The sequence below is a fragment of the Carassius carassius genome, chromosome 13, assembly GCF_963082965.1.
Source record: "Carassius carassius chromosome 13, fCarCar2.1, whole genome shotgun sequence".
Lineage (NCBI taxonomy): Eukaryota > Metazoa > Chordata > Actinopteri > Cypriniformes > Cyprinidae > Carassius > Carassius carassius.
The window spans coordinates 22648431-22658022 of record NC_081767.1 but is presented as its reverse complement, the minus strand read 5'-3'; the positions used below and the strand labels follow the sequence as shown (position 1 = coordinate 22658022).

Below are 9592 nucleotides of genomic sequence, written 5' to 3'. Positions count from 1 at the left end.
GTAAGCATAAAAGACTTCTTTGACAACAAATAACACAAAATTGAATCGACAACAAACTTCTGAAAGATAGTGTAAATTATGAGCAATATCAGTAGTGCCATTAATGATGTCAAGCGTTATTATAATGGCTGTGTAAATCTATAATGTATATTTCAGACTAAATTGCAGTACTGTTTGTTTCTGATGTGTCAATTCTTAATTTGTTATTTTTCCTGATAAACCATGCTGGGGCTTTTGATAGCATGGGCGGTAACTTGTTCATCCTTTTACTTGAAGATAATGGTCTTGTTTACATAATTCAATCTTCCCTCTCCCTGTGCGTAGGCCTGTGTGGGCACAACATTTGTTTACTGCCATTTCCTGCTGCTTGACTTCCATTTAGAAGGATGTTCGGCATGCTCCACGCATCTCTCCAGATTTCTGTAATGGCTGACCCTCACAGCAGTCCACTGCCTCACTGCTGCATTGCTTATTTCCCAAATGGAGATGAGTAGCTGTTCTCTGCTCTGATTTTGTCCTGTGCAAACATCAGACTCTGCAGGTGGGAATTTGAATGATGCTGGCATAATTCCCTCACTTAATCAATGTTCTCGAAGCTAAGCACTGTGGGCTTTTTGTGTTTCACACCAATAAACTGGTACATTCTAAGCCGAAATAAATAAATGTGCCTGCATGAGCATACAGAAACAATCATATCACAGAGTGCGTCATTTGCAGATACTCCATGCATAGCTGTACTCTTAAAGAAACAGTTCACCCCAAATGAAAATTGTCATTATTAACTCCTGTCTTTACAAACTTGTTTAACTTTGTCTTCTTTGAAACCAAAAGGGTACATTTTTAAGTACATTGTTGCCACTCTTTTCAGTATAATGAATGAAGATGTGAGCTGCAGAATTTCCAAAATGACAAAACGGCAACATAAGTTTAGTATAAAAAATACTTCATGAGAGTATTCAGATTCATGAGTGAGCTCTTTTCAGTCAGATCTATTCAATTTATATTTTGACTGTTAAACATTTACATTTATAATGCTATACTTTGCTTTCTTACATTGGCATTAAATTCCATAAAACTATTTGTTGCTATATATATATATTATATGTTTTGTAATATAATGGAAAATTGACTTCATTCTCTATTTTAACCAATGTAATAAATGCCACCAACATTTTTGAGTGAAGTGATCCTTTAAACATGCACGTAATGCATTTCACCCTTTCCATGTGAAGGTATAGTGGGAGGATAGTGAGGTAGCCACATTTTTATTCATGTCCTCCCCCGTCCACTCAAAGTCGATGGTAAGTGTGGGGTATTCAGGAGTGGAGAGGAGCCTGTCGCCCTCATCTTTATTCAAATGCACCTGTCCTCTCCTGATTTTACTTTCTCTCTTGGGTTTGAACACTGCTGTTAGCTCCTAAATAATGCCTTCATCCCTTTCCTTCTGTCACTTTTTCAATTTTTTTAGCGCTTTCATCTTGCATTACACTTAGATGTGTTGATGACGCGAGTCTGATTTTCCCTTTGCAATTGTCTCTGCCATTATCATTAACTTTGACTTCCACTTCACAAGACTTTTTTTTCCTTTCCTGCCATTCTATACTTGCATTTCCTCTCTCTATTTCCTTCTTACTTCATAAGATATCTTACTTCACATCTTGGGTACATTTCTTGAGTGATTCCACAGTAGTAACAAACTGTTGGTTATTAATATTAATTAGAATGCGTTATGTACAGTATAGAGTCAGATAAGCAGGCCAAAATGGATCTGATCCAGTGCATCCACAGATCCAACACTGTGATGTAGACCCTTAGCAGTTTCCTATATTAAAAGACCTCTATGGGGCAACAGGGTCTTAGGCGTCTACTCGGAATCCCTGTAGCGTATATATATATATATATATAACGCAAACTTCACCTCCAGGCATGTGTATCTGTCTGTCACCAAGTGCATGACTTCAAACAGGGGCAGAAACCTTAAAAATAGACGGCGCTGTTGAGAGCACAATTATAAACAATCACTGTGATGAGAACCTAAAATAACAGCTGACTAAAATGTTCCAAATGCCTCTTACCTCCAGGTCGTCAGAGTTAAGAGGAGCTTTAAAGGACTCCTGGCTATTTACTACTCCCTATGTGTGAGCTACAATAAAATGATTTACTTCTACATTTTCAGTGCATTGCCTTTTGAACTTTATGGTATGCTTTTAAGGTTAGTATGTGCTGCACTTTTTATGGTACACTTGCTGGAGTGATTTTGCTGAAAAATTAGTCAACTCTTGCTGAATGGAATTAGAAATGGGTAAAATGTGTAAAAAAAGAGCTGAGACTACTACTGTATTTGAAAACAAGATTAAATTACCTAAAATATTTAATTGACAAACAAGAGGTGTCAGATGTACAGTAACTTGATGAATGAGGGGTGTTCCAAATCTGTTTTGCCCACACAGATTCCATACGGGCCGGCTCAGTGGCTAATATCCAATTGCAGACCACAAGAGAGAGGTTTATTTTCCCCATCTTTGCAGTAAATTCAACATGGACTTCTTTGGCTGCCCACCAAAAAGATTTCCTTCTGAAGGTCTTCTTTCCTGTATCTAAGCCCTTTCAACATTAGCCAATGTTGGCAGATGAAGGGAGGGAGTGCCAAGACACCAATTTAACAGACATTTGAAGATAAGAAGAGGACCTTTGACTTCTTTCACGCAGCTGCCCTGTGTAATTAAAAGCCATTGACAGTGCTCATGGCATAGCTGTCAGTGAGAGCATTGGGAATGATACTGCTTGTAAACTAATTGTCCTCCACAACACATATTTCTATCTGCTGTCTGACAAATAACACACAGTTTTTTCCTTAAAGTGAAAATTAAATTGAAACCTTTTTTAAAGACGTGCTTAATCTTTGTTAGTAACCCCCAGCCCCAGAATATCGTTCAGGATCAGCTAATTTAAAGGGCCAAACATTTTGTTGGTATCATCATCTTTTGGCAAATCTGTGTTATTAATGTTTTTTTCTTTCAGAGTCAAATGCTAGAATGTTTGCAGCCAGTTTCATCATGTTAATGGGTAACTGCTACATTTAATGCTAAATATATACTATATATTTTTGTTGTCAAGGAGATTGTGTTCCTGCAGATATGGTAGTTTCTAAACTATGCCTCAGGATGCCATAAATCGGTAATAAAGTTTAAAAGAGGATTACACATAATTAGTTATTTTTAAACCAAACAGGGGTGTCAAACTCAATTTATGGAGGGCCGGAGCCCTGCAGAGTTTAGATTCAAATTAAACACACCTTATCCAACTAATCAAGTCCTTCAGGCTTATTTGAAAACTACATGGTATGTGTGTTGGAACTAAAGGGCTTGGGCCCTCCAGGAATTGAGTTTGGCACCCCTTGTCTATATCATCCATTGTTATGTACAATGAAATTATAGTTTGGTATAGTTCCTTTTTGTGTTAAAGTTTTACTCATTGAATTGAGATCCATCAAGATGTTATTTGATTGGTCTCAAAGGAGCATCTTAAGCAGTTTGTTAAATGTGTCTTTTACTTTTAACATAATTGAAAACTGGATATGCAGCCACAACACCTTTTTGGGTGAAAAAGTGTTCGGTGAATGTAATAGCCTAGTGTATTTTAAAGCAATGAATAATAGTGTAAAGCTTCATTCACACAGTCAGTGACTTGACAATGTGGCCTTAACTTATTTATTTTCATTAAGAGCTGGTGACTTCCACAACATGAATGACTGTTGTTGACTATATGTGGGCATGTCCAGTGAACTCGAAAAAGCTGAGAAAAACTTTATGCAAATATGGAGCGACTTAGAGACAGTACAGCCCATGTAAACCTGTCAGCTACTGTGTTGAAGAAGGATGACATGTTGTGTTAAGATGTAATGACATATCAACAAATCACAGGTTTTATTGTTGCTGACGTTGTGAATGGGGCTTTCAGAACCTTTCTGACATTTTCCATTTGATACAAAGTTACCACATTTTTTATTATAGCAACAATAAAGGTCTCTTCACAGTGACAATAGTTTGAGTGACAAAAACATCATTCAGTATAGACAAATTTCAATCCACACAAGTTTGCATCTAAATTCTACAACATTTCTAAATTCAGAACATAATTGGTCATAAGTGTGGGTGTCTATTATTGTTGCACCTACAGTGGTTTATCCTTACTGTTCCTCTCCTACATCTAGCCTATTTTAAACTTTAAAACAAGGACACAGGACTGTGTTGGCGCTTTGTACAAACTCTTTAGTGCAAAATAAATAAAAAATTCAAGGCACATACTGAATATGAAATTTACATCATGCGCACTGTAGCCTACTAGTTTGGGTTTGAGCGTGAACAGATTTTTGTCTAACTGGACGTATGCTCACAGATATTATTTTCCCAGTGAGAGGGGAAAATAAAACAGTATAAAGAACATTTAACAGCACAGTAGCTCGAGACTAGCATCAACGCATCGAATGTAAACACCGTTAACAGCGTATAATATAAACCATGCCGTGTTTATCCACACCGAGGTAACAGGAGAGTATCCCTTTAAACAGGACTTGACGATTCCATCAGAGAGAGAGAGAGAGAGAGAGAGAGAGAGACCAGCGTTCTGGTTCGCTGTGCTGTGAAGTGTCAGTGTACGCCACCGCAGTACAGACATACAGAAGCCAGGTCATTCCTTACTTTATACGGCGGAATAAGAGAAGCGTTTTAATTCAAACATAGCCATATTAATAGTAGCCCAACAGCAGCTCTCTGCCTCTGGAGAGAGAGGAGAAGTGAAACTGCGCAGCGCTGCCCGTGCGAGGTGGAGCGAGACACATCTAAAACATTCACATCAAACTTATCACCCCATCGAGACCCGGATTGCACCCTTACTACATACAACATGGAATAGAAGGTCTCTGAGAGAAGCCTAACAACACAAATTGATGTTTTCTGCTGAAAACCCGTTGGAGGGGAAGAAACTGGTCCATTAAAATCAGCATCAGTTTTGTAGTGGATTGAAAGAAGGCGCTCAAGATGTCTGTACCGGTAGGTTCTTCAATTTAACCTTTGAAATGATTCATCGCGACGTGGAAAAGTTACGGAACGGCTTGATAGTAACCTGCATGCTTTGTGCCGGACGCCCAGATGTTGGTTTGAAAGAATAGGCTGTTTGCTATCGCTGTGGTGATGCACACTGTGGTCATTTAGTATAAAGCGGCTGTTCAGGACTGTAGTGGAACTGTTATTTTTGTAGTTCCCTCAAGTCAATGCATTTTTTCTACCGATACAGCGTTTTTGGGCATCTTGGCGTGTTCCAAGGATGCCCGAAATGGTGCGCGTGCCAAAAATGCCCAAAAATGCGTTTTCTCTATATGCAGCTCATGAGGTTTTGACACACAACCTCGGAATCCATGAGCTGAAATATAGAAAATAGGCGCACAAATAGGATGGAGAATTTCTTCAAGAAATATTTCACGTTTCTGTTGGCTTCAGGTATTTTGATTTGTTGGAGGAAAACAACAACAAGATTTATTACATTGTCAATACTAATAATAATAGAAAATAAAAATAAAAATGTTTTTTTTTATTATTAGTTTTTTTTTATTTATTGGGTGTTACATTGCATTATGATTAACCCTTTTATGAAGAACCTTATGACCTTATAGAGCAGAAGGCCCTTGAAAGTAATTTCCGTTTGCAGCATTTCAAAACTATCAATACCAATGGATTTTTTTCATTGGATGGTCAAACCGGGACAGTTTCTGTCACAAATTCAGAATTATTTGTTACTTGTGTTAACATGATACTGTAATCAAGACTTGATAAATATTACTAATACTGTGCATTTTCACAAGTAAACATGGTTGACCCTGAGGCAAAATCTGTTCTTGTACCATGGACCTGGTTCCAAAAAAGTCCCAGCTCAAGAGCTCTCCATCGAGTCCCAACCTGTAAGACCTGTGTTCTGCCTCCCTACTGCTTTTGGCATCTCATTTCATCATACTGCAACACGATTTAATGTTTGCACTCGCTGACTGAAGTTAAGTAGAAGTCAGTGGATTGCTAATACAGGGCTGTGGAGGATGCGCAGTTCTGCAAAACGTCATTGTGGATCCCTGTGGGAGGAATGGAGTTAATTTGCATGTCTTGGGAGCTTGGCACCTATATATTTTCCCACTGCTGATTTTAGGAGAACTGGCATCTTGATGATGTTACGAATAAATAATAAAATCACTTCTGCTCTTTGCATTCAAGTAAGAAAATGGCCTCGGAAGGCCACCAGTGGTCTGTGCATTGTTCAGTTTAACTCTATAAGAAAATGCTCAGTGCCAGTGACAAAGAATGGTGTATGTTTTGAGTACCGATGTCCCATGCCAGAAGCCAGATTGCTGTTTTTGCCCGGTGTGAACGAGCATGATCGCAGCAGCTGTTCTACCACAATGACGAGAGTATGGTTTGCTTGTCTTGTGCCTCGTTTTCCACACAACCAGTGAGATTCATTTACCTTAGACCAACAGATGTCACCAAAAAGTGAAAAATCAACAAGTGTAATGGCTAATGCATTTTAATGTAGTGTTTGCATCAGTAGGAAAGCTGCAGGAGTGTAAGGATTGCAACCCACATTGGTTTATTCATTGGTTTTAATCCAAACTTCCTCATTTGTTTTTAATTCGATTCTTCTTTTGATTCAGATCAGTTTGGGCATATTTCAGTTAACAGGATGCATTTTGCTTGCACAGAAAATTAATTTCATATAGGAATCTCCTAACTTGGTATATTACGAAAATCTTAACATTTGCTCCAACTATGCAGTTCATTTGATATTTAACAAATATAATAATCTCAAAAAAACAATATGTGGATAGTTTGAGTATTTGTTGTATAAAACATTTATTATAACATTATGCAAAATTAATAAAAATAATACATTTTGGCTCAAACCTCAGTTATAAAAAAAAATTGATTGTTTGCTTGCTATATTCTTATCACAGAAATTTGGACTTTAAACACAGGTAAAATATTACTTGATTTTTTTTCTACCCATATTGTTTATGCTATCATATTTTCAGTCAGAAAGTGAAATTAACCCAATCAGTGTAGAAACAATGCCATTTTAGTATTATTTATATACAAGTACTACTGTAATTTTTATTAATATTTTGAATTAACTTTTACTTTTTTTTATTTTTTAAGTTTTAGTCATTTTGTATGTCATTGCATATTTGTTTTATATTTCTATATAGCTTTATTTTTATTCGAGTGTAAGGTTTAGTAATGTTAGTATTGAATTATAATATATTTTGTTAAATGTAAAAGTTTGAGTTCAGTTTTGTTTTCTAATATTTAGATTTTATTTTACTTTATTTCAGCTTTATTTCATAGATTCAGTTTTAGATTTGGTTAACAATATGAAGACACTACCCCACTGACGCTTTACCAACATGTGTCCAGACTTGCATATCTCCATTCACTTTCATTTGAATTCTGCAAGCATGTATGAATGCATACATACTTCCTGTAATACATAAATACATAAATTCATAAGTTTGAGTTCTACACATGCTCTCCTTCATACATATTGACTTATTCCCCCCCACCGTCCCTCTGAGTTTTACCACGAGAGGTTAAATGCGATGCCAACAGGGAACGAGCTTGCTAGATCACTGTCACATGCCTGGCATTTGGTGCTTGTCATAGATGATACTCCACATACATATTAATAATGTTGGCTTAGGTGAGCTGTCCCATTTCAATCACCCAATAAAGACCTTTTGCTATTTGTATGCGTTGCCCTGGCAACTACAGGCCACCAGCCTTCCACATAGGAGTTTCGTTGGCAGCGTAACTCTTAGTAAACAGTGTATAATGCTAAACATAACATGTATGAACAAGCACAACTCCAAAGACGAATTGTGACATGGATTTGAAAATACTTCTATGATTTCCTCTCTGAAATCATACTATTCAGTGTCTCATCCCATAGACATTCTTTCCTTTATGCAGTCACACATCAGTGGTCCCTGCTTTGCCACTCCCGGCAGGCATCTTTATCCATTTTTAGTGATTAAGGATGGCCATTTTTTGCTCAAATACATACACTATTACACTGGATGCATCTTAATCCAGAGAACAGCTGGCACACTCATTAGTTTATTTCTTGTCAGCTCAAAAGAAAAATAGGAATGCTAGAAGCAGCTGCAGGTGAACATATGATGAATATGAATGTAAATATTAAAGTTTATGTCACCTCAGGAGTCTTTTGACAAACAGCTATTCATATTCATCTGATTTTAATATCATTCACATTAGTATGCAGTGTTGTGTTATCTTATAGGCTGCGTGTGTGTTTAGCAGGATGTTTTCTGTAGTTGTATGTAAAGCATGAAAATTGAATTACCTTGGACTGCGCTCACATTCTTCATCTATCTATCTATCTATCTATCTGTCTGTCTGTCTGTCTGTCTGTCTGTCTGTCTGTCTGTCTGTCTGTGTCTGTCTGTCTGTCTGTCTGTCTGTGTCTGTCTGTCTTTCTATAATTTTGTTCTATTGTTTGTTCTATCATTCTGTCTTTCTATCATCCTGTTGTTTTGTCATACTATTATTCTTTGTTGTTCTCTTTCTGTTCTAGCTACTGTATCTATCATTCTGTAGTTTTTTTTCTGTTTTTTTCATGCAAGCATGTGCCTCTTTTTCTGCTTTTCTGTCATTCTTGCTTATTGTATCATTCATTTGTTGTTTGTTCTATTTATCTGACATTGTTGTATCATTCTATCTATTAATCTGTAATTTTCTCTCCTTCAAGGCTATAGACCTTCAAACTTCAATACTTTGTCAAGCCAGTATTGGTTTACATTTACTTTGCTAATTAAAAATTACAGTGATATGAATTTCTTAGATTTTTGTAGAACTCATTTTATTTCTACTTCATAGCATATACGTAGATCTGAATTACATTTTTTTCATCACATTTGCTACCTCAGTTCAGTTTCATTTATGATTCAGGAATATCATTTCTTTGAATATCATCAAAAGTCGTTCTATATTAATGTCTGATCATTCTCTATTCAGTTATGTTTATGAGCACAAAAACTGTATATTCACACGATGGAGTAAAGCATGTGTCTGTCTGATATAGTGTAGGAATGCAGTGTATAGAATTTGTGTGCAGCGATAGTCTGCAGACTGGCAAACAAACAGATCACTCCAAAAAGATACTCTCTGACTGGTTTTCTTTGTCTGAATATAGCCTCACATACTTCCACATTGCTTTTCATCCTTTTTCTTATTCATCGGTTTTTCTATGTCCTTCATCTTTTGTCACTCTGAAGGTTCACATGTTTTTTTTTTGTTTTAATTTTAGTTTCCTTGCTTTTAACAGTGTGTGTGTGTGTGTGCGCACATGCTTGCTTTTGTTTTGCAGAGCTCTTTTGCTTTTATATTTGTAGCAGTGGGGGACATACTCAGTGTGAAATCCAAGTAGGCCCCTTATGATTTCAAAAGCTGGTGTCGTTTTACTCACCCTGGCATTGACTGTCGTGCAGACGACTGCTCTCAGCTGGTTGGGATGACACATGCCAGTCCTCACG

General features: G+C 36.9%; 1 protein-coding gene across 1 annotated transcript in view; it reads left to right on the top strand.

Moving 5' to 3' along the window:
• The first annotated feature begins 4634 nt into the window (after nucleotides 1-4634).
• LOC132156105 (breast cancer anti-estrogen resistance protein 1-like) overlaps nucleotides 4635-9592 on the top strand; it is an 88799-nt gene continuing 83841 nt past the window's right edge. Inside the window, exon 1 of the mRNA XM_059564964.1 lies at nucleotides 4635-5051. Within this exon, the coding sequence (XP_059420947.1) occupies nucleotides 5040-5051 (12 nt within the window). The 5' untranslated portion in view covers nucleotides 4635-5039. The remainder of the gene's footprint in view (nucleotides 5052-9592) is intronic.